The sequence below is a fragment of the Anopheles nili genome, chromosome 3, assembly GCF_943737925.1.
Source record: "Anopheles nili chromosome 3, idAnoNiliSN_F5_01, whole genome shotgun sequence".
NCBI classification, from domain to species: Eukaryota; Metazoa; Arthropoda; class Insecta; order Diptera; family Culicidae; genus Anopheles; species Anopheles nili.
In genome coordinates, this window is record NC_071292.1 from 11684885 (window position 1) to 11711241 (window position 26357).

Below are 26357 nucleotides of genomic sequence, written 5' to 3' on the forward strand. Positions count from 1 at the left end.
GTTTCGCGTTGTGTGCCCGTGCGCGTGTTTGTGTGTGCACTTGCTCGAGAGTGTCGTTCAGAGCAGCTCCGTATCTCCCTAGCGCGCGTGGAGCTGCACCAGTGGCGCTGACGAGAGATGTAGAAGCTGCGGGAAGAGATATCGCAATCGGCCATACCCGACGAATCTCACCGTGAGGTGTCACGATTCACGAAGGAAAATGCTCTGAAGTGTAGCCGAACGTGTGCGTGTGTGTGCCTGTGTTTGTGTGTTGTACCGTGATTTGTGTGTGTCGTTTTGTTTCCCGTGCCCGTGACCGTTTTCTCCATGCGAAAAGAAACCTCCGTGAAAAAGGGCTTTTCCAGATCCATATTTGTGAGGCTGTAGAAGGCCCTTCGAAGCAGCCCTCGAGCTGCTCACGTGTGGTAGTGTAACGCACCAAATTCAACCACCACCCCCATTAGGCTACTACCGCGCGTAGTAGTAGGCAACGCAGCAGCCCCATCCCTTATCGCCTCATCCAGCGAGGCTTCACCCTTGGGAGTGACATGAACTCCCGAATCAAGTAAGTTTTCTTCGCTCTTTGCCAAGCGGGCGAGTTTTCTCCGTTGACCTGCCCAAAAACTGGTTCCGCGTAGTAAATCGCCAAGGGTACGCGAGAGTGGCCCTGTTTTGCTGTTGTTGTTGTTGTTTCCCGCTGCTGCCCTTAATACGAGCGCCTTTCATTCATTCATCTCGCACAATGGCCCCAAGGACGGGGCGAGGTTTTGATTGAGAGAACAGTGGAACCGAAATCTAGGGCGCTCTGGCACGAACGCGCTGTGAGAAGACATCCTTCGCCACCACGAGCGGGAGCGCCGTGTGGGCCCCTTTTTCGCAAACGGAAGGATGGTTGCGCATCAGCCCAACCAAGGATGGCAAGGCGAACTTCTACTCTACCCACCCAGCTGCTGATTTATTGCCCAAACGGCTCTCTCCGGTGTGGGCAGGAAAAATCATCCCGCATGACTTCACGGGAGAGCTTCTTTTTCCCATCCATCTGGCCCATCTGGGGATGGCTTTTTTCTCGCAAGAAACTGCGCTGCTCCCAACACGAGGAACCCAGATTTTTGTGGCATCGCGCGCAAGGCCTACTTTGGAAGGGATGAAGGAAAAAAACAATCAAGGTGTGCCCATGAAGCCTCGAGGCCTGCCCCAACACAGGCAACGATGCGTCCGTCATTCCGGTTGCTCCTAACGACAGGTTTATCTGCCATGCCCTTCGATCGAAGCAGGCCTATCTAAAGCGCTCGCGAACGGTTGTTTGTCGTGTCGATTCTCCCTTAGTTTAGCTGTGGTAAACGCCCCATTACAAGTGGGTTCGGTTTCGCGTGCGTGCCTTTTTCCCCAGTCCAAACGCCAGCAAATATCAATATTCTTATCGTGTTTTTTTTCTTTCTCTCTCTCTTTTTTGCGCTCTGCCCCCAGGGAGGATGTCAGCCGACTGTTTGAGTTCTGGTGCGAGATTGCTCCCGGCAAGGCGGACGAATCCGCGCCGGGTCACATCGTGGAAAGCTTCCCGGAGTCGTTCACGGATCCCAAGGTTACCGCCGACATTCCTGCGTTCGCGTTCCCGTGCACCTTCGAGAGGTAAGCGAATCGAATCGGCGGATAGAACGCCTTCCATCCGATTCAGGACACCGCCCAGTGGATGGGGGGTGGGAAAACCCCTAGAATAAGCGAGCTGGCTGGCAAAGGCACCAGCAACAGTTGGCCAGCAGCAGTTGAGCGATCCGAAGCCTGACCACTTCGTTCGTGACGTGTATAATTAGAATTCACTTATCAGGGACTGGAAAAAAAACAAACGCACACTCACATAGGCACTACCTACACGAGCACACTCGGTTATAGGGGGCCACCGAAGGGAGGGCTGGTGGGTGGGGATGAGATTTGACTTTTATCGCTTCGCCTTTCGACCGTGAATTTGTTATTTATGCTTCACATCAGGCCAGCCCTCTGCCGCATGCGAAGCCAATTCCAACCGTCGTTCCGACAAAACGGAAGGAAATCGGACGCAAACGGCTTCCTAATGAGCGAATTTCAAGCGGGGCTGCAATAATGTTGCCAGCAGCTCGTTGTTCTTTTTTTTTTTTGAAAGGTGCAAATGAGTCTAGCCAAAATTCGCCGTCGTCGCCGTTTGGGGAAGGATTAGGCAGACGGACGGTGTGTTGTTAGTTATGAAAATTAATTTCAGATTGCAATCTTTAGTTCGCTTGTCGGGGGTTGGACGTCTGACGTCTGTTTCATTTTCCTTTGCGCTATATTTTCTGGCGCATGGCGGTGGAAAACGATCATTGACCTTGACTAGTTGGGAGGGAGCATAAATTTTTCGCATGCCTCCAGTTGAGGGGCACCCGTTTTATCGAACCGCTCGATGGTTTCGATTCGAGACCTAAGGGTGCGTTTCGGTTTTCATTAGTACCAAAACGAAACGCACGTTCATCGCTTGCGCAAGTGTGGATTTCAACACCAACGATAAGGGAGACTCCGGGCTACGTACATCGCATTTTTAATTAATCACTCCTTACCATCTATTTTTCGCGTGTAGCCTCGGTAAACCACATCTAGTGTGCGCATTATTCCACCGTAATGAGGGAAGCATAGCACACGTGTGTGTGTGTACCCTTCCTGGGGGACACTTCTGGGTGCGTGGCGTTGCCAAACTCGTCACGATAACGATATCGGAATTCAAACAACCCCTTCCAGGTGGTTCCTCATTACGAAAATTAGACCCCCTCCACGGGCAGCACCGGTATTCAAAGTTGCGAACAAACAAAAAAAAACCCCTTGGTGTTGAATCACGCGATCATCATGCCCTTTCGGTAAATTAGCATGGGGCACGGGTCACATTCCCTCGACCATGTGTCCGATCTGATCTCTGATCACAGTACAAACACGGCGCACGGTACGTGTCGCGGCCACCGTCACTGACCGTTTGGTTGGGTTGTCCGATTTGGCACGTAGGCGTTACGCAGTTCGCTAATGGTCCGTTACGTTTTGTCACCGTTGTGTGCCACAGTTTTCGGATACGCCTCGTGGAAGGCTCGCTGGGGGAAAAAGCCATCGTCACCGTCTGAGACGTGGAATCCGCTGACGGTCGTTGAGCTTATGTCGACCGTGAGGAGTCTTTTTGCTAGGAACGAATCATCAGCGGTTTGTTTTTGTTTGCCTGCCCATATCCTGTTTTGCTTCAGCGAAACCAACCAAGGGTCTGGGTGTGATCGATCTTTACGTTGGATGAGCAACAGTTGAGATTATGGTGAGTTGAGGCCCCCGAGTGGAGCTCTTGAATCACGCTTCAAATGAGCAAACTGTGCACTTATCGCACTAGAGCAGCGTATCGCAGTGTAAGCCATTTATGATGGTTAAGAAATACGCACCAATGCCGGTGGTTTGGGCAAGCGAACGGAGGAGAGAACCTTGAAAAGGGTTGCTAAGCCAAGCCGATGGTGGAAGCAAAATGTATCGTGCCCGAGGCCACGAGAGTCGCGCAATTACTTAGCCACAGTTCGTGGAAGGTCCCGTTCCAGTTCATCGATTGCAAAGCGGGATGCGATACCTTGCCTGCCATTGCATCGGTGCATTAGTGCAACCCAGAAACCAGGGTGATCGATCGATGCACACACCCTCCAATAGCGCGGATGTTGCAGGAATGTCACATTCCATCGCCCGGTTTCCGGATGAGCGCGAGATTATATACCCGAAGAAGGAAGAAGGTGTCATCGGAGGAACCGCTTCATTCGAGCAGGGAATTGGAGCGCCGTTTCCGGCTCACGCCAGTGCACCGTGTGCGAGTTGCGCTCGTGTCAGTACCAGCATCAATTACGGTGCATTTCCGATGCTACAGCAGAGAACGTTGACGGGTTTCTCTCTGCTGCCGCGCACGGTTGATGTAATAAGCCCCAACGGCCAGTTATTATATCTCGCCTTGGAAGATGGAATCCATCCGTCGACGCGTCCGCTGGCCCCGACTTCTTTTGAAAACGGGCGCAAGCCCACCGAGACACGGCTTTTGTGGTCCAATGTTGGCGAAAGGGCGATGCCGGCGGGCCTCCCTCCGACGGAAAGTTAATATGTTTTATATTATTTCTCCGCATGGAATGCCCGCGTCTTTCTGCTCCGGATGCGGGAAATCATCTCTTGCGGCGGGATGGTTTGGGCCTTCGCTTCTTCAACAAGCCTGCGATGGCTGGTTTCAGGGACAAAGAGAGAGGTTGGTCAATAAGGCGGCAAGTTGCGTCGATTCCGGGAACCGTAACGCAAAACCTGCAGGTGATTCATAGGCACTTCGAGGCACTTTGGGTTTGTAGCTGATTGCGAGACGTCGAGTTGACGCTTAAAAGCGCAATGATGCCACGACGGCTGATTGAGACTTTTATGATGTCTGGCTTGTTAATGCGTTTTTGTGCCTTCAAAGGGGCTGAGAAGTTCAGAAAAACCCACAAGTTTTTCGCCAAAATCGCCACAATCTACGGAACCCTCCTTAACTACTTCCGTAGCGATATTTGCGACGAACCACCCGGTCCCAGGCCACAGCTTGTAGCTAATATTTAATCAATTAATTACTCATCAGCTGCTCTCACGACACGCGCACGTTATTCCCTCTCCACTCGCTCTGGCAACGGAGATGGGTTTCGCGCGGTTTCGGTGGCGTGTTGTGGGAGCCCGAGGTGCTGCGAGGAGGGCCATGGCCACCGTCAAGGTTCGGTCCGCAACAAGTGGTTTATAATTTACGTAACCGACTCACCGGTCACCGGTGGCTAGTTTCACCTGACCAAACGTCGATGGCGTTGTGGCGCTTCCTGCCGGAGAGCTAATGAATTTCGTTCGCACGGCCGAGTCACCGCTGCTTTGCTGTTTGCGGGCATTCGTGTGTCACGTCAGGAAGCGCTGGAGCGATCATTTTGCTGTTCATCACCGTGGGGTGGGTGAATGATAATAAAATAATAAAGCAATATTAAAACGGAGGCGCATACGCGGTAGCAGGTTCTGTTCCGCGGTTCTCCCCGTGATGTCCGGAACTGTTTGACAAACGTCTGCAGATGACTCACAGCTTGTACACTCTTGGGGTTGGTGATTCAGACACCCAACGTGGAAAGTGGAAGTGTCTCCACAGAGGGTCATGGAGAGGTTGTTGCCACTGGAGCGGTCCCTGGGCTTGGTTGCTTATCTTGTCTATTGCGTTAGCCTATCGCCTTGGAAAGGCACGACGGTATGTTTGCTGATAGGCTGTCGCTTGTCTGGCGGCATTTCAATCAACCCCACCGACAGTGTGAAGAAATGGGTTTTATCACAAACGAAAGCGCCACCATTTATTTGTATTCCACCTTAACTGTGGGCTTTTCTTGAGGCCTTGGAGCACCCAATTCCGCACATTTACTAATAAGATGTACGTTTTCAATTTCTCTCCCATCCCCCAACGACTGCTGCAGTCGGACGATTCAGGTGCACTCGTTCGTGCTGACCAACATCGACTCAAAATGGCGCTTTGGGTTCTGCCGGCACGACCCAAAGTCACCGACGGCGATGGTGATTATTACGTACCTTCCGTGGCACGACACGTTCATGCGCTTCCTCAACGTGCTGGCCGACATCCGGAAGAACCGACCGAACGAGTTCGCGTCCTTTCTCGCCGAATCGTACGGCAAAGGCGTACCGGAACCGGGCGCTTGCCTGAAGCTGCACTACGATCGAGCCTCCCAAACGTTCCTGTTCCAAAGACCGCAGCAGTTCCAGCTGCCCAGTATTCCGGAGAACGTAAGTACCTCACCCAACTGTGGCTGTGTGCGAGCTCAATTCTAACAGCTCTTCCATTCCTGCAGCATAATCTCAATCAGTACTACAACTTTGTGGAGCCGAAATTTATGATAGGCATATTCGCCGCAATGCTGGCAGAGCGGCGCATCATCTTCGTTTCCCGGAGACTGGACATCCTGTCGTCGTGTGTGCAAGCGGCCAACGCGTTCCTGTACCCGATGGTGTGGCAGCACATCTTCATCCCGGTGCTGCCGATGCAGATGAAGGACATTCTGGCCGCCCCGATGCCGTTTCTGATTGGCGTACCGGAGGCGGTGTACGAGACGTTGCGCCGGGAGGAGATCGGTGACGTCGTCATACTGAACTGTGATAAACGAACGCTGGAAACGCCGTTCGACGATGTAAAAAGTATGCCCCAGGAGCTGGTCAGCTCGCTCAAGAAGCAGCTCGCCAACCAGGCCGATCATCGGGGCGATCGGGTTTCAAAGATATTTCTAGGTAAGCTCTCCCATTTCCTAATCGACCGCCTGCGAATGCTTTCTAACGTACTTCCGGTACTCTTTTGCAGGTATTCTAGTGCAATTAATTGGTGGGTATCGGGACGCGGTGAAATTCAACGACAAAATCACCTTCGATCCGGAGACGTTCATCGAGTCCCGGCCGTCCCATTTGCGGCCGTTTCTGGACAAAATGTTGGATCTGCAGATCTTCCAGCAGGTAACTCGGCGCGAAGGCCCATCCCGCGGCGATGGTCTCGGATAGTGATCGTTTTTTTGTTTATTTTCCACAGTTTATCGAGGAACGCCTTGACATGCTGAACACGGGGCAGGGATTCTCGGACGAGTTCGAGGTGGAATACTTCCGGTATGCGGAGAAATCGGGCCGCAAGACGAAACAGTACAAGGATCTGCTGAAAAACTTCAAGGATAAGGTAGTGTCGTTGGTTCCGTAGTGGCGTACATTTTCGTTCCGCATGCTTCCCTCCCACCATTCTGCTGTATGCACCATCCTATGTTAGTGGTTTCATTCGGTTTGGCACGTGGCTGTCCCACTGGTTCTGTTTCCTATTCTCTCCATTAGGCTAAGGGTGCGCCTAGGATACGTTGGCGTTGAGAGCGGTTTATAAAGCTTGGTTTAATTTTTATACACACGATTTCAACGCATAGATTAGTCGAAAGTTCTTAAAAGATATAGATTGCTTGCTTCATTCGCTGGTCATTACTTGGCGAATGTGAATCTCATTACAACAGCATACTTTACTTAACATTCCATTATGTGATGGCTGTATTCCAAATCAAAATAATTTTTAGCATTTACGCGTCAAATTTGTGCGTCGATTGAAATAATTTACCTTTGTACATCGTATTGTCTATTACAAAAGTCCTGCAAGAAGCTGATAATTTGATTTCACTTTCACACACTAGCTAATATTTCGTAAAACCACAACTTTATATTATATTAATTTCCTTTTGATTTTACAATAAAGAATTGCTCAGAGATCAATTCGAACATTTGTGGGTTTGTTTCAATTATTTACCTAGGTATTAGTTTTTCAAAACCAATCTGCATTTTTTTTTATTTTCACCTGCATAATAAATAAGAAACACTTTCCAACAGGCGTGTTGGGACACACGCTACCTTTTTTAACGTTTATCTGACAAGGTTTAGCATAAAATTGATCGTCTCATCATTCTTCATCTTTTCATGTCTTCTCTTCCGCATCACACATGTCACGCTACCTTCTATACGGATCTGGCGGGATCTGCTTGCGCGCGTCACGTGTCCTTATTGTAAAACCAAAATATCAACTGAAACCAAACTCCGAAACCCGGGTGCGCTTCAACTTCGCTTCACTTTCATCATCATTGTACCTTTATCCACACGTCACGGCGGTGCATGTACTCCTCATTTGGCTGCGTTTTTTTTATTTGCGTTTCTGACACGTGGACACTGACACGTTTGTTCCCTGTTCATGGTATTCCGTCCCAATTCCGCGGGGCCTTCTCGCTGCCCTGGCGCTGGTCTTCGCTTGGGGAATGGTCAACGCTGTGCTATTCGTGCTTGTACATTGTGTCCCTGCCCGTACGTGCGCGCGCGCTCCTGTGTGTGTGTGTGTGGGGGTGTGTGGAAATGTGCTCGATCGCCGCTGCCCGGATCCATGTTGCCGCAAAATCCTTCGCTGCTGCCGTTGCCGATCGCTTTCCTAGACTAATCCGGCTGTTCGTTCGGCGGTCAAATCGGTGAGTGGGTAGTTGTTTAAGTACGGTTTAGCATTGTTTCTTTTGGCATGTAATTTATGCTTCGTTAATGAGAAACACTCTGGACCGTTGGAAGAAACATCACAGCGTGGGAGAACAGGCATCTGTTGCACTAATCGAATCCTGAATCGTACTAATTCGTGACGTTTTCATTGTAGGTCAAAGAAGGTGGCAAAGGTGTCAAGACGGCGTACAAAGGCTTACGGTCTAAATTTCGCGAAACGACACCACCCAAAGCGAAGCTCGATAGCAGCAGTAGTTTGCATCTGCACCACCAGTACGACGTCGGAGGCCATCACCAGTCGGCACCGAACTCGCCCGTCTTTAATAAGCGCCCGCAAACGATCGCACTCCCAGACGACGTGTACCATACGCACAATCCGCATCAAATGCTCACCCCGTCGTCAACCTCACTGCACAACTCGCCACATATCCTGCTGGGCAGTCACCATCACCATCTCCACCAGGTGTTGCCACAAAGCAATGGCGGTGTCGGTAGCGCCGGTAACAGCAGCAGTGCCGGTTACCACAGCGCCTCGGCCGCGATGACACGCAGTGGAAGCAGTGCTGCCGGCAGCACGAGCCACATGAACAACAATAATAACAACAACCACAGCTATGCGAACAGTGGCAGCAACTTTAACAACCACAGTAGCAGCAACAACAACTGCAACAGCGCCACGATGACCAGCAGCAGTGCGAGTGACATTCGCAGCCCGACACTTAGCCCGACCAGCTCAAACTCGTCGTCGGAGATGAACCTGTGGCAGGAGATGCAACACCACCTAACGTTGTTCAAATCGCCCGCCGTTAACCGGAATGTAAGTATTTGCATGCGACGAGTCCGATTTACGCCCGTGTTTTGTCCCGTAACGTAGCATGAATGCGCGTGTGGCCCTTCTGCAGGGCCAGCTGCCCTACCCCTTTTATAACCGACGTCTCTGGAAGCTGCGAAGAATGGAAATTTTTACATTTCGTTTTTTTTATTATTATGATTTACGTTTTAGTTCTTGTGCATTTTGTTGCATCTTTATTTTTGCGGCGCGGTGCGTTCTACCGAAGTTTGCGCCATTTGTTTTAGATTTGTGTTTGTGTAGCAAAAAATGGCATTGTTTTTTTTTTCTTTTTTTGGTTGATGTTAGCTCTCGAAGCCACATTTTCGTTTGGATTTACATACAAAAAAATACGCATTCGCGGTCCATTGCACTGCCGCAGCCGCTGCAACCGAACCGCGTCCCCATGCGCCACCAATCAAACGCCATTCGTCCATTCGCTGTGAACGTCTCACCAAATATGTAACATCTTGTCCACCTCACGGGTGCATTTAATATCTATTATGTTTGCGTTTTCGTATGTGTGTGTGTGTCTGTACGTGTGCATTTTAAACTTTTTATCGTTCGTATCAACGTGCACGTGCGCGCCACTAACAACCTGTGAGTGCCGTCGTCTTGCCACATCCGTACCGTGAGTTTTTCCTTCACGCGCGTGGGCGTAGTAGATAACGAGTGATTTGTAGCGTTTGTTTTGTGATAACCCATCTATCGAATTAAAATGTCCTTGCCGGCACACTGCAAATGTGTACCGGTGTGTGCTTTTGTTTAGTCCTTTTTTACGTTTTGATACCTTTTGATTTCTTTCGTAAAGGAGCAGTTCATATGATCTCTGTGAGCCTTAGGCAACCGTTTATAAATACGGTGTCAATCACTTCAATTCTTGAAACACGCACTCGCTATGCCCAGTGCTGCCCGAGACTTGTTGCATTCTGTAGAATGCGATGAGGTTTGAGATATGTTTCCCGATACGTTCACACACAGCAAGGGCTTGGGACTTTGTGGTTCATAAGAAAAATGCATATTTACATAGTTCCGTGTTAACACCCAACGTAAAACCCATCCCGCGCCAATCATCATCGCTAGCTGTGAATATATTGCGAACAACGGTCACACTCTATCGTCCTTTCTATCGTTCCTTCGCCTGTGTCGACTTCTACACGCACTCATTGTCATACTGTATCTCTTAATCTGTTTCTTTCTCTCTCTTTCTCTCTCTCTCTCTCTCCCTCACGCACGCACGCAAATTCACACAACCCCCGGGGGTTTTCGCGCGCGTGGGTCGGGGTGTCGGATATTTGCGTTCCCATGTCTCATGTTCGTTCTTCTCCCATGGTTGGGGATATGGAAATTTGCCTCCCTTACAGCTCAAACCATCGAATGGCGGTTCCGATCAGAGCGGCAGTCGGCCATCATCCCGAGCCGGAGCACCCGTAAGCCCACCGGGTTCCTCGGGTGGCGCTACGTTGCCCAGGATACAGGAATCGGTGCAGGTGGCAGGCTCACAGCCACTCCTGCGGTTGGATTTCGGTGACACGGGCAGGACACCACCAGCGAGACCTCCGGCACCGGTCAAACAGCTGCCGGGTAACAGTAGCTGCAACAATAATGGCCACGACGATGACGATGATCAGTCGAACTTTGACCTCTCGCCGGACGCACCCTGTCCACCGATCCCGCCAAGGCGCTTCCAATCGGCCGCCGACGCCCTGGCCGCCATCCAGATCTCTCCCCCGCCCATGTCACCTCCGTCGTCTTCCTCGTCCAGCTCGTCGCCCTATCGCACCTACAACAACTTCATACCTTCCTCCAAACCCAAGCTGCCGGTGGCCGCAGCCGCCACCATCGCTTCCCATGGTCCGTCCACGATCGACCAATCGCCCCCCTTACCCTCTCCTCCCCCGCCGCCCCCGCTGAAAGCGCATCCTGCCGGAAAGCACAACGACATCCTCCGTTTCGACGACGAGGAGGAGGACGAACAGCTGATAACGCTTACGACAACGACGTCGTCGACAACACCGGTGGCTGGGATGGCGGTGACGACCACAACCACCAGCATGTCCATGACGTTCGGTCAGCCAGTACCTCGCAGACAGGATCAAGCGCCCACCACGCTGCTGGCCAATGCGATTGACATGCAGACGCCACTGGTGCCGTCTCAATCCGGCCGAACGCCACCGCTGCAGCACGCCTATACCTTGCCACATCCACCGAAGGCGCAAGCGCCACAGCCACCGCAACGGCCACCGCTTGCCCCGAAGCCCACCTTCCGCAAAGAGGTAATGACATGTGCCCTTTTCCACACCTTCCACTGCTTCCTGCTGCTCTATTGTGCGTTTTGGCTCCTCGCGGTACCCTGAGCCGCCGCGCGATCCTCCGTAAAGCTTTCCCAATCCGCCCAATCAATCGCGCTGGGTTCTTGAGTTTCTTTAGGGGATCGCGGTCGATCGCAATCTGTACCACCGTTCAACTGGCATTTCTTCCTCCTTTCTTTCTCCGGTTTTCATTCCGCATTGGCTGTTTTCGATCGATACGCAACACCGGTTCGTGGTCTTCCTCCTTTTTTTCCACACACCGCATCGTGGAAATTCGTGCTTCTTGAACGCGTTGGAAATCTTGGCACTCACATCTCCACCACCTAACTGTGTCTCGTTACCGCGTTCAAACACCAAGATGCGGGTCAAGATCGAGCGTAAGCTAAGCATGCAATCGGTGACGAAGCAGGACGTGTGAGATGGGCTCGCCAGCCCAGCGGGACAGGCTTCTGCGGCTGTTGCTGCTGTCGATCGACGGAAGGACGACCTGCTGCAGTAGCGTGTTTGCGGAAATTTAACCCTAACTCCATCTCTCGACGCCCTCGTAACATTGTTTCATCTTTAACCCTACCGTAAGACCCCTCGCAAGGTACCGTGCTGCCTTGCCTTTCATTTTCTCGGTTCCATTTCGTGTTCGGTGTGTGCTTCCTTTGGTGGGCTTTTCAAGGGGCGGGGAGGGGGGGGGGGGGAAGTTTATTGTTCATGTTTGTGTGTATGTGTTTGTACAGTTCCACATTTCATCGATCACGATCACGATCATCATATCCTGCTGTCATGTTTGTGTTTCTTTCGAAAGGTGAGGGTGTCATCTCGCTGTTCATCATCTGCTTTTGCACTGGGAGGGCGTGAATAGGACTTCGGTTACATTCTGCCATTGTCATTCAACGATTATCCTTGTCCTGAGCCTTCGTGTTCTTCGCCGGTCACATTTCCATTTCCATTTGCCTGATCGGGATCATTCATGTTCGTTGCCTTCATCTCATCGACTAGAGTAGAATGCTGCCACGTACATGTCGACATACTCAACATCCTGCTGTCTGTTTGGATCGTAGACCCCCCATTCCATCAGCTGTCGTCTATCAATCATGCATCGTTTACCCCATAGCATTAGGTCACGGATTTCGTTTCGCTACCGTTTTTTTTTTGTTTTTACTTAGTTACTGTTTCATAACGCTTACGCAGATTGCTTTTTTTTTTCTGTGTTCATTCTATGCTCCACTATCAAGAACGCGCTTTCCTTTGCTTTTTTTATCTATGTTTTAACGTGTGTTGATGATTAATTGTGTGCCGTAGTATAGTTGTTAGTAAATCTTAGGGTAGCTGCGCTTGCCTTGCAGTCATCTTTGCTGTGTATTTAATGTTATTTTTGTCCGGTTTCTGTCACTCATGTTTTACGTTGGATTGTTTTACGAATTGGCCACGCTACCCGTTACACGAGCGTTAGTTTTGCAGCACGCGTTTGACTTTGTTGAGCTTGTTTCGAATGGATTGGATTTTTTTTCGCGAACCGGAGCACACAGTTGCCTGGTATATTACCGTATCGCTGAATGTTTGAGCTTATGAGCGTTTTCTGTTTCGTTTTTTTTTAACTATCTTGTTTGGTTTGGAACGATTTGCGGTGTCTAATCTCTACGTTTGTAATGTTTGTTGAGCTATCGAAACATACGCTTCTCTGGTTCCGGTGTGCGTGGTTGTGTGTTTGGTGAATGATTGGTTTTTCATACGAAAAACCACCTCCCTTCGCACAGTCTCCTACGCACACCTCCCGCCGATCCTTCATTCTTCCTTCGATCCTCGTTAAACCGCTGTCGTTACCCTTTTTTTTTTCTCACGCTCCTAATCGCCTATATTTTGCAGTCCCAAAACGGTGGTGACACGCCGGATTTGGTAACGTCCGCGGGTGACACAACCGGCCCGCCGGTGAAGGACGATTCCCTAGACCTGATCACGCTCGAGACGACGAACTCCAGCTTCGAGCTGGAGGACTTCGATCCGCTCAATGAACGGGCCAGACCGTTCGGTACGCCGCATGCCACTCCCACCACCAGCTCAGCACTAACACCCTCCGGCCACCCGCCGGGCATGGCTAATGCACCCGGCGTAACGATGCCGACGGCATCCTTTCCCTCAACCAGTAGCCTGGGTGTTAATAATCCGGTCTATCCTTACTTCACGCCGCTTTACCAACAAAACGCCGTATCCGTGCACGCGCCCCATCAACTTCATCAACATCTTCCCACGCAACAACGGGTCGCGGGAATGGTAGGAGGCACCAGCAGCGCGGGTGGACCCACTGCTGCCGGTTCCACTGGCCGAGAGAGCAACGTTTCGGATGATTTCGAGCTGCTGCGAAACTACGGTCTAGACAAGTTCGCACTGCTGGAAAGCGGTAGCACGAAGCCTGCACTGCTGCACAGGAACGGTGGCACAAGCACAAGCACGAAAAGTGTGCTACCTCACATCGCACTAAATGTAGGTGGTGGAACCGAGTGCAATGGGCAGGCAAAACCGGCATTCAGCAACTGGACCACATTCGATTGATTGCTTTCGCTGTTGGGCGCACTGGCGCACGGTGGTGGCATCCTGCCACCGATGTTATACGGCCGAGAGAGTAGTTTAGGGCATCTCCCATTCGGCATAGCTTTTCATTTGCAGCAAATCGCAGCAAAATCGCAGAAATTTAGATAGTGAAGCCATTGAACTCGTGTATACTTTTTCTAGGAACAACCATGACCAGCGTGCGAGCCGAGTGGAAAGCAGGATAATAAAAACAAACCCAACATGTTCGTTTGAGTCATCGCTTAGGCCATATTAACGTTATACCAGTTATCATACAGCGAACTAGAGCCAATATTGCGTTTGTTTTTGCGTTTATTTTTGTAACCAGTTTACTTTTTCTGTTTGCGTAACTTTCTCTTCTTCCTGTGCGTTTAATTGTTGCTAAACCTAACCTTCCGTAGGTTTACCGTAGCTAGCGGTGTATGTTTATCATCAATATCAATATCGTATAACGATGCAATAAATGAGCGTATTAGTAATGGCATGAATCACGAAAGTAGTTCTAGCAAAAGCGCAAAGAGAACAGCCATCACGATGGGGCTAGCATATTATCAAAAGAAAATGAAAAGTCGACAACCGACAGATGCAAAACCTCACTTGATTATCAAACATAGTAAAGCACAAATGGGGGCGAATTGTAAAGTGTGTAGGTGGAACAACCAAACGAATGAACAAATAGACAAGCAACAAGATATATGGGGACAACCACATGATGGTGCAATTGCACCGAAAGATGTACAGGACGTGGTTGAACATTATATATATATATATATATATATATATATATATATATATATATATATATATATATATATATATATATATATATATATATATATATATATATATATATATATATATATATATATATAAGCATAAAAGTATATGTAAAGAGTGGGATAGCTTATCGAAACATGAATTGCGGATGGGGTAGCATGTTTTATTTAAATTTATCTGTTCCCAGAACGCGAAGGAAAGCCGTCATATAGCATACACCAAATGTTTCTGTGGGTGATTTAAGAAAAAAAAGGCTTGATTGTACTGTGGGAAGACGGCTTAGTCACGTATCGCATTGCGAAATGATTAAAAGTATCGCATAGAATAATTCCCAGGAGCGTTGCGGTTGGGTTCAGTTTTGAGTTGTGTTTTAACGTATTTCAATTGTCCACCATCCAGCAAAACGGGGGATACCGCTGGAAGGAATGTTTTATCCCGCCTCTGAGCGCCGTATTCAAAACCAGACCAACGCACGATTCAACCGTACTATGATAGATAAACCAAATATTGAAATTAAATACATCCCCGTATCGCATGGCGTCGCAAGAATGAATCACATATTAATGCGTCAAAGTGATAACTTTTAAGGTATTTAGTCAAAATGTAACGGGGCGGTTTTGGAGTAAGTTTAATTCATTCCTGAACGCGACCACTAGCGTGTACTACATCACAAAGAGCTCAAATTCACTGCGCGCTGCTCAAACACAGCTGTCTTCCTGTAGCAAGGACCAGCGGTTCAATCATTGACCCAGTGAGCGCAGTCATGTTGGGAGAGAGTTTTAACACTGTGGCCATTTAAAGAAACACATTTTGAACCTTTCGCGCACAAGCGTGACGATTGCAGCGTTAAATGAGTTGTTGGCGATTTTTACAGGGCTCGTACGCTCTTTTACATTACAACACATAATATCGCATCCCTACATATGATAGATTGTTTAGTAGCTACCAAGCGTACGCAAAGGAATACTACATCCTACTCGTAAAATTTGAAAACCGGTTCCCAGCACTGGTACACAGTCAGCATTTACTCCAAACTGCATAGCAAAAATTGGGCTCGCCGATGGGTTACGATGGATCCTCTATAAGTGTCCGTATTACTCGGAGAAACAGTATACAAAAAAAAGAGAAAATAGCGAAACTACAAAATTGTATCGAATAGCAAAAAAAAAACAAACCCGTAAATCAATCATTGTGTGGAATGTGTGTATGTTTCGGCAACAAATCTAACCTATTGGCAACCAAAGTGACGACTGCGACACGAAAAGCATATAGCAAGCTTGAACCAGAACCATAATAATCATCGTAGCAAAATTAAGCATCATATAACGTGACACCGACCCATATCGGACCGTAGCATTGAACAACAAAATCAATTTTATAGGCGTTTGGACGCGTCAAAGAGATAAAAAAAATACGAAATTTGTAGTACGTTCCTTCTGAACACGTGTGAGGATTTCCGGATGCGTGTCGAACCCTCGCTGTAGGAAGCATTCAACAAACCAAAGCCTCCTAAACCAAGGCGACCAGGCATAGACCTACAGTTTAATTTTGAATAGACGCTAGTGGCATGAAGATGGGACAGAAATTGGAACAAAATGCGAGGAAACCCGACCAAAAGGGTGCTAATAATGGTAGCCAGAACGACTCCGACGTTTGTTCGTTGTAGCAGTTTAGTAGAGATGGTAGAACAGAAAGACTATATGTGGACAACGCGGTGTTGAATGTCGAATAAAAGATGAAACATGGAGAACTGGAGAACTTGATAGTGCGATATTTGGGCCTGATACTCCAGCTGGTGGTACACGCAACCTTTTCGACGCATATCATGCGTCGAGGAGGTTGCGTGTTTGTCAGCTGGATTATCAGGCTAAGTTTAATGGATTTCCCCTCCTAATGTTATCAGTACATATCGTCGATCTTTCCGGCGCATGATAATCAGCATCCCATCTCATTTGCTCTCGTTTGCTATCGATCGCCTTGTTCTATGCACACTGTATGAACTTATTGTGCGTCATACCTTGCCGGTCATAATTTGGTCGAAGTATTTTGCCAGTCATAAGAAATTGTCTGACTGCCTACATTAAATGCTTTTTTGATACAAAACAAGGCAGCAAACGGTGTGTGATAAATTTCTGTTATTTAAACAACCACTCCCCATATCATTGAGTATCTTTATATCACAAAACTATATGAAAATAGTGGGATAATCAAACACGGTGTCCAATTAGCACGCTTCACTCCATAGTGCAAGCAGGGACACCGAAATGCACGATGCGAATCGAGAGAATTTTGAGGACGCATTTTGTACGCCAAAATCGCCACATTTCAATTCGCTAGTAACGAGAGAACATGCGTCGAGGAGGATACATGGACCAGCTGGATTATCAGGCTAAATTTCCCCTCCCAATGTTATCAGTACATATCGTCGATCCTTCCGGCGCATGATAATCAGCATCCCATCTCATTTGCTCTCGTTTGCTATCGATCGCCTTGTTCTATGCACACTGTAGGAACTTATTGAGCGTTGTACTTTGCTGGTCATAATTCGGTCGCAGATTTTTGCCGGTTATAATAAATTATGTGACGGCGTACATTAAATGCTTTTTTGATACAAAACAAGGCAGCAAACGGTGTGTGATAATTTTCTGATACTTAAACAACCACTTCCCATATCATTGATCATCTTTATATCACCAAACTATATGAAAAAAGCGGGATGATGAAACACGTTGTCCAATTAGCACGCTTCACTCCATAGTGCAAGCAGGGACACCGGAATGCACGATGCTAATCGAGAGAATTTTTAGGACGCATTTTGTACGCCAAAATCGCCACATTTCAATTCGCTAGTAACGAGAGAACATGCGTCGAGGAGGATACATGGACCAGCTGGATTATCAGGCTAAATTTCCCCTCCCAATGTTATCAGAACATATCGTCGATCCTTCCGGCACATGATAATCAGCATCCCATCTCATTTGCTCTCGTTTGCTATCGATCGCCTTGTTCTATGCACACTGTAGGAACTTATTGAGCGTTGTACTTTGCCGGTCATAATTCGGTTGCAGATTTTTGCCGGTTATAATAAATTATGTGACGGCGTACATTAAATGCTTTTTTGATACAAAACAAGGCAGCAAACGGTGTGTGATAATTTTCTGATACTTAAACAACCACTTCCCATATCATTGATCATCTTTATATCACCAAACTATATGAAAAAAGCGGGATGATGAAACACGTTGTCCAATTAGCACGCTTCACTCCATAGTGCAAGCAGGGACACCGGAATGCACGATGCTAATCGAGAGAATTTTTAGGACGCATTTTGTACGCCAAAATCGCCACATTTCAATTCGCTAGTAACGAGAGAACATGCGTCGAGGAGGATACATGGACCAGCTGGATTATCAGGCTAAATTTCCCCTCCCAATGTTATCAGAACATATCGTCGATCCTTCCGGCACATGATAATCAGCATCCCATCTCATTTGCTCTCGTTTGCTATCGATCGCCTTGTTCTATGCACACTGTAGGAACTTATTGTGCGTTGTACCTTGCTGGTCATAATTTGGTCGCAGGTTTTTGACGGTTATAATAAATTATGTGACGGCGTACATTAAATGCTTTTTTGATACAAAACAAGGCAGCAAACGGTGTGTGATAAATTTCTGTTATTTAAACAACCACTCCCCATATCATTGAGCATCTTTATATCACAAAACTATATGAAAATAGTGGGATAATCAAACACGTTGTCCAATTAGCACGCTTCACTCCATAGTGCAAACAATGTCACCTCCTACGCTCGCCTGGTACAAAATATAGTAGCTTGGTCCTTGTTGTGCTCACGTGCTTCTCCCGATATCCGAAATAGTAATCTGTAAGCTCATGGCGCACGTTTTTTATCAGCAGTGCCAAATCTGGTGTCGTTGCGCGTGGTTGCTGCGCAAGTGAATTTCACCAAATTCTACCGACAAACCACTAATATCGGAACAATTTTGAATCTGTACATGTATAGGAGGGACACCGGAATGCACGATGCGAATCGAGAGAATTTTGAGGACGCATTTTGTACGCCAAAATCGCCACATTTCAATTCGCTAGTAACGAGAGATCATGCGTCGAGGAGGATACATGGACCAGCTGGATTATCAGGCTAAATTTCCCCTCCCAATGTTATCAGAACATATCGTCGATCCTTCCGGCACATGATAATCAGCATCCCATCTCATTTGCTCTCGTTTGCTATCGATCGCCTTGTTCTATGCACACTGTAGGAACTTATTGAGCGTTGTACTTTGCCGGTCATAATTCGGTTGCAGATTTTTGCCGGTTATAATAAATTATGTGACGGAGTGCATTAAATGCTTTTTTGATACAAAACAAGGCAGTAAACGGTGTGTGATAAATTTCTGTTATTTAAATAACCACTCCCCATATCATTGAGCATCTTTATATCACAAAACTATATGAAAATAGTGGGATAATCAAACACGGTGTCCAATTAGCACGCTTCACTCCATAGTGCAAGCAGGGACACCGGAATGCACGATGCCAATCGAGAGAATTTTGAGGACGCATTTTGTACGCCAAAATCGCCCCATTTCAATTCGCTAGTAACGAGAGAACATGCGTCGAGGAGGATACATGGACCAGCTGGATTATCAGGCTAAATTTCCCCTCCCAATGTTATCAGAACATATCGTCGATCCTTCCGGCACATGATAATCAGCATCCCATCTCATTTGCTCTCGTTTGCTATCGATCGCCTTGTTCTATGCACACTGTAGGAACTTATTGTGCGTTGTACCTTGCTGGTCATAATTTGGTCGCAGGTTTTTGACGGTTATAATAAATTATGTGACGGCGTACATTAAATGCTTTTTTGATACAAAACAAGGCAGCAAACGGTGTGTGATAAATTTCTGTTATTTAAACAACCACTTCCCATATCATTGATCATCTTTATATCACAAAACTATATGAAAATAGCGGGATAATCAAACACGGTGTCCAATTAGCACACTTCACTCCATAGTGCAAGCAGGGACACCGGAATGCACGATGCTAATCGAGAGAATTTTTAGGACCGATTTTGTACGACAAAATCGCCACATTTCAATTCGCTAGTAACGAGAGAACATGCGTCGAGGAGGATACATGGACCAGCTGGATTTCGATACAAACATTCACTGCGCCAAAACCACGCCCATCGACGAAAGATTTGGCATTGCGGATTAAAAACGTGCGGCATGGGCTTAAAGATTATTATAACGGGTAATTGGAGCAACACGTAAGCGCAACAAGGACAAGCTACTGTATTTTGTACCAGACGAGCTTAGGACGTGTGCATAGAACAAGGTGATCGATAGCAAACGAGAGCAAATGAGATGGGATGCTGATTATCATGCGCCGGAAGGATCGACCATATGTACTGATAGCATTAGGAGGGGAAATCCATTACATTTAGCCTGATAATCCAGCTGGCAAACACGCAACCTCCTCGACGCATGATCTCTCGTTACTAGCGAATTGAAATGGGGCGATTTTGGCGTACAAAATGCGTCGCCAAATCGGTACCTTTTAGCGACGAGAGCCACGTGGAGCTTAATTTTGTGCATTATTTGGTGCAATTCAGCCGGCGTTTGGCATGAGTGGAAACCTAGCGGAAAATCGAATTCGTGTGCCTTTTGTGGGGGGTTTGGAAAGGTTTTGTTGAGCTTTAAGCCCTTCGCAGTTTTTGCATTGGTGCACATTGAGTGTGCGATTGAACTACGCTGAAGTTTAAATCATGTTGTAATTTAAAAAATAGAACTCATTGATATTGAAAACAATCAAGCAGTTTTTAACTAATTTTCTGAAACACTGAACCAATTATCATTTTTTAGCATAAAATCTCAACAAAAAAGAATAAAAACTTTTAATTATATGAATTTTAGAGCACGTTTTTTTTAAAACCACAAATAATAAAACTGTGAATGGGTTAATACCCCTGATTTGATTATGCTAATTTTTTATATGGAAAGGGTACTTTCTTAGTCACTCTATTCAAAACGTTGTCATCTAAAGCAAATAAAATTCAAGTCGCTATTGGTTGTTCTAACTACCAGTATTTTATTCTGTATTCTTTTTAACATCCTGTGCTCATCACGCTGATCTTCACTGCCATTTAAAATGGTGTTTGCGTCGCAACTACTAAATTATTATCTTAATTATCACCCATTTATGCGCGTAATCGTCCTTCTTCTTTATTGTTCACTAAACCCATGCCGGGCAGCTAACCGAAGATCTCTTGCCAGCACATAAAGTGTACTCCAACATGTGCCGGGTTTTCAAAATCTACCAGAGCACCTGATGAAGTACAATAGACATGTGACAAATAACCACGAAGAAGTAAAGCCGTGTAGCGTTGCACTGACGTCAGCCGGAAATCGGCCCATCCATAATTAATAAGCGCGATTCCGGTCGCAGTCATTCTCGAATGGCGGGCGGATTCGCGATTTCCTCCTTTGTGCGAACCGATCGACGGATGTGCATTCGCGAATACGCCTCTCCCGCGGGTTGGTTCCGCCGGATATGGCCCATGCTGACGGCAAATGATGGCGGCGCGATGACGGCGATCTGAAGTGAGCCATCAATGAGCGGCGATGATTCACTCGCTGATCGCTTAGGATCGTTTCGGATCGTGGCCGTCAGCCACTTCCTTCCGGTTGGCAATCAACTGGAAAAGCGAGAGAGAGAGAGAGAAAGATTGATGAGAAAGATTGACAAAGTAAGACGCGAAAAGAACCGCACAGCACCCCTTTTTTCTACAATGAGGGGGAGATCTACATCCGGTGGGTGGTGTGTGCATGATCGTATATGTCTGTCTGTATGAGTTGCCGGCGTTTCATCTCAATATGGAAAACGTTGCCATGGAAATCGCGGTCAAAGCCAACTTCGATACCACTAAAGCAGTAGAAGTTTATGCACAGAAATGCTATGAGCTGTGAGGAGAGAGAGATAGAAAGAGAGAGAGAAAGAGAGAGATGCAAGGAAAATGAAAAACGGTTTCCTTCATCCCTTGCCATTGTGACATTCTTCCAGGAGGTGGCGAATTGGACCATTTCCACCCCGTTTCTCCCAAAACGGATTCTCCAAGAGGCTTTTGCGATAAAAAAAGGGTTCCCTCCACCAATGAGTGAGTTGGGGGAGGTTTTTGACATAATGATGTTGTTTCCTAACGAGGAAAGAAGATCGTGTAGAGAAGAACTCCAACGACGTCAGGAAAAATCGCCCCCAACACATTCCCACCAGGGGTAGCCGTGTGAACTTACCCCGAATTATGATTGACACGTGCTGGAGAGGGTGGGCTGAAGTGGTGGCGGTGGGTGGTGATGAGTTTTGATGTGTGGTTGCTTTCACATTCCAGTGCGGGGAGTCGCAAAAAAAAAACCAACTTCCTCCCGCGAGCATCTCTTGGGACACAAAAGGCGACGAAAGGCCCCCTCAGAGAATGGATGGAGAGCGTTGTAGGGTTTGGGGTGCGCGGGTGTGCGCGAGGGAGCAACACCAACACTCCCTGTTGAAATGGTGGGGTGCGAATCGAAGGAATTTTGCGCGAAGCTACCAAAAATAGATGAACGATGGAGAGAAAGAGACGAACAAAAAGACACGAGGGCACACATGATAGGAAAGAACGACGGGAGGGAAGAGGTGAACGGCTTGATGCTAAAAATAGACTTCTTTCAATAATGTATAATGAATGCCTCCCCCTTTCATCTCAGCCCCCTTCCACTTTCCCACCAAACTTTTCGCGAAAGTGCGCGAGAGCAAACACCGAGGAAAAGCGGCGTAAGAAGACGGTGAAGGAAAACCGTGGAGAGCCGATCTAGTCCATAAACATCAGCGGCCCGAGGGATTGAGGAGAAATAGGAAAGCATCGGGGCCGGGGGAAAGCGATCTCCTCTCCTGTCAACCCCCCCCCCCCTCCCGCTGCCCTGTGGAGGTTTTCCATCCCGATCGATTGGATGGAGATCTTTGATGAGTTTGATGAATTGTAATTCGGGAAAGAAAAAAGCAAACGAACACGAAAACCTTCGATCGAACGATCGCTCGACAAGATGAAGGGATCGTGTGGAGAAAACCCTTGACCCATATACATATCGATTTAGCACAGCCATGCTGCGTGTGTATGTGTGTGAATCGAATTAATGTGCACAAAACCAAAATGCGATGCTCTCATTCGAGGCAGTTTGAAAAACTATTCTCACACGCATAGGGAGAGCGAAGGAGAAGAGAAAATGGCCACGAAAAGTGACCCCCTGAGAAGGAGCCTTTAATGGTCACATTTTCATCACCATCGGTCGCCACCGATTGACTGCGAGCGCTTGGAGATTGAGTATGTAAAATCCCGCCGCATGACCAAATATAGCGACGTATAGCTAGTAAAAAGAAGAAGAAGGAGATGGAGAGACGGATTGAATAAGAGAGATCACCCCTCGAACAGGTTCTCGACCAGTTCCGGTCCGATTCCTCGGTTGGTTTGAAGCAGAGCAGGACATTCGTCGTTCCACCGTCCATTCAAACCAAACCCCTGGGGAAAGGTGGCCTTTTTTGGGCAAACGTAGGTTTTTCGCTTGCACGATCACCACCATATCATTCTTCTCTCTCTCCATTCCTGGGGATGTTAAATTTGACGCCCTAAGGCCAAGGACCGCTGTCTTGAAGACCACGTCGAGGAAAAAAAGGATCGACGATCCTACGATCGTCACCATTCCTGCGTCAACCGTTCAACAAAACACAGCGGCACAAACAACCGATCTTTCTTATCAATCTTCCTGCCGTCCTGTCAGGCATGTTGACCCCGAAACAAAACTGCGACCGACATTAATCATCGCCCTAAGGGTGCGTATAATGCCTCGGAGCTGAGTCACTGCAGTACGATAGCGCAAAACCCTTCGAAAAAAGAGGGTGCCGGTGGGTTTTATCAGGAGGAAAAAACGCGACATTTCTTAATCGGGTCACAGGCCCTGTTGAAACATCCACCAAAATCACAGTAGTTTCAGCCTCCACAACCGCCGATTCTTGATGATCTCGTTTCGCCAACTCGCGATCACTTCCACGCGCGCGCGCGACGTGACGTCACCCGTTAGTGGACCAACCGAGCTCCATCCGGCAAGTTCATTATGCTGACGTCAGGGTGTCCGCGGTCGCGTCTTGCACCCCCCCCCCTCCCCACCCAACCACTCACCCAGCCCTCGTGGACACGAGGCCAAGGCGTGCAAAGCGCGCAACAACACCATCAACCGATCGACCGACGACGACGACGACTACTACACCACGGTAGCGCATAGCGTACAGAGAGCTTTGAATTTATGTGTGTGTTTTTTTTTCTCTTCCTTTAACTTCTTCCTATATCGCAGTTGTTCTTCTTGGCGTGTGATACGAAACCTCGACTTTTTGGGCGGGGGGTAAAAAAAAAATAGAAACACAAGCCAACCAACAACCTGCACATCACGCAACAAAATGCGCATCGTCAGTCTCACACACAACCGTACACCTACAGGGGGTGGGGGTTCTGGTTTGGGCGAGAACGGGACGAGGTCATTGACTTGTCGGTGTGTCCGCAAATTCCAATCGCATTCCAAGCACGGGGCGAACGAGGCAGGTGAAAATGGAGCTCCGTCGATCCGTCGCCGCCTTATCGTCGTGTGTGGGGTGAGTGGTTTGGGGTGAAGAGAGAGAAAAAAAACCACCCTCCGCCCACAGATAAGTAGGGGTGGGGGGGGGGTGTGGCGTCACCACCCCACATCGGTGGGCTCTCTTTTCGCATGTGAAATCGTACAAATACAGCCGCCGTCAGTGAAGGGTCCCCCCTTGCTGTTGTTGCTGTTTTGTGTGGGTTTTTGGACGAATAACTGTTCCAGAATTGGGGTGGAAAAGCTTGCTGAAGTAAAAAGCCACCGACGTCAGGATAAAGTGTTCCTGGTTCATGTGCACATTGAGCCTGATTTACGCGTCAAGTCGATGTGGACATTGGAACCTAATCAGAAGCAAGTACGCAGTGTTTTTGCTGTCGAAGATCGAGCATCGATTAGGAATTTCCACCCCTAAAGTGGCTTTCATTCTCGTGAGCAATTTTCATGGTAAAAACAGCGCCCAGTGAACAAATCGATGCGATCAAATTATGCTACAAAGTGAGACACCAAAAACTAAGGAACCGGTTGCATTTAGCCTCCCCCCAGAATGCATTTCTTATCAGCACCCAGTCACGCACACCACTGTGTAGAGATTACTCAGGGTGACGGTTGGAAGCTGCGACTCTCTTCTCCTCCTCTCTCTCGCTCTCTCTCTCTTCACCCATTCTACGGACCTCCGGAACTCGAAGAAAGAAACCAAGAAGACGTTTTCGCTTCCTTCACCCAAGCGATGTGTCCAACGCGAGGCCCACCCACGGGAAATCCGGGTTTCGCGAATTGGATTTGCACCAACTCACCCGCCCCCCCCCCCCCCCCCCCCCGAAAGCCAACGAGAGCAAATTCTCGAGATCGCTCGAACGATCGAGTGCGCGGTTGGGAAGCACGGAGAAGCAAAGAACATCGAAACCCGGGGCCAGCCAGCCGTACACAGCTGGTTAGCAAAACGCGCCAGCAACAGCAACTCTCTGACACGAGGATGTGTACCACGCGCGCGATTTTATGTTGCCAAGGCAACGCATCTCGCTCTGGCACCGTACTGACCCCCCGGGGGGGGGGGGGGGAAACCGTCGTCGTCGTTCTCGCTCTCTCTCTCTCTCTCTCTCTCTCGAGCGCACCAACCAATCGAGGACACACACAATGTGACGGGTTTTCTTCGAGCGATCGTCGTCGTATCAAAAAAACCCGCGAGACACCCGCGGCGGCCCGGGGAGTTTATTTAGTTTTATTTATTTTCTTTTCTTCAAGCGCTTGTTCTTTTCGCTTGGCCGCGAATACGCGCGTCAATGTGTGTGTGTGTGTTTGTGTGTGTGGTTTGCACGATCCACCATCAACGCAGCATGCCATGGGAAGTGAATTTTCGCAAGAGACCACCGCACCAGAGCGAATGGTTAAAAGTATGGGCGCTAAACGGATTTCCCGCTTTGCTCCACTTCCGCAAAGCGCGCACTTCCGGTTTTGGGTTTCACCCGCCACCAACTGTTTGAGTCCCTTCCGGTCCTTTTGGGTTGATTTTATTTTTCCTCTCTCAAGAAAGAACCGAAGATAAGCGAACATGGGTTGCATTTTTTACGGGCGACGTGTACGAGATGGGATGGGAAGAAAGAAAAACCCAAACACACACACACACACAAACAGACACCCTGCCCTTCAGAAGAAGGATAAAGATGGCAAGCGGGTGCACCCAGACGCGATCGCTCGCCGAGTTAATGGCTTAACAACTTAATTGTTTATTGAAAAAGGAAGCTAAATGTGCGTTTATGATCGAGTGCCCTTTTTTGGGGCGCAAAAGCGGCCTGTACAGCAGACGGCAATCAGCAGAAAGATTTCGAGTGTCTGAGCCGACCATCCGAGGGTTAGAGGACTCGTCGTCCTTGAGCCATATGCACTGCCGAGAGATTTATGAGCCGTTTGCTGAAACAACACCATCGCAGAGGAAGAGATCCTTTTGCGCTTCTGCAGAAAGGACGCAACCATAAAAGCTGTCTACTGTCTGGGGGTTGCAATTTGATCCCGACAGGACACTCCGGCTGGACCACCAAAAAACGGCTCTGACGTTGAAAGCGAAACCTGTTGCAAGGATTCCCTATACAAACAGGCATCAGCAGCACTCTTCGCATTATTATCCTGCCACAGATGATCGCCCTTCACGCGAGCCAACTC

General features: G+C 48.2%; 1 protein-coding gene across 1 annotated transcript; it reads left to right on the forward strand.

The window, feature by feature from the left end:
- The first annotated feature begins 527 nt into the window (after positions 1-527).
- Positions 528-14478, forward strand: LOC128723121 (uncharacterized). The gene is made up of 10 exons (XM_053816829.1): positions 528-544; positions 1447-1608; positions 5451-5775; positions 5841-6273; positions 6344-6492; positions 6566-6706; positions 7983-8015; positions 8192-8854; positions 10231-11142; positions 13036-14478. Exons 1-10 carry the CDS (start codon positions 528-530, stop codon positions 13717-13719), a joined length of 3519 nt encoding a protein of 1172 aa, XP_053672804.1. The 3' UTR covers positions 13720-14478.
- The last annotated feature ends 11879 nt before the right edge of the window (positions 14479-26357 follow it).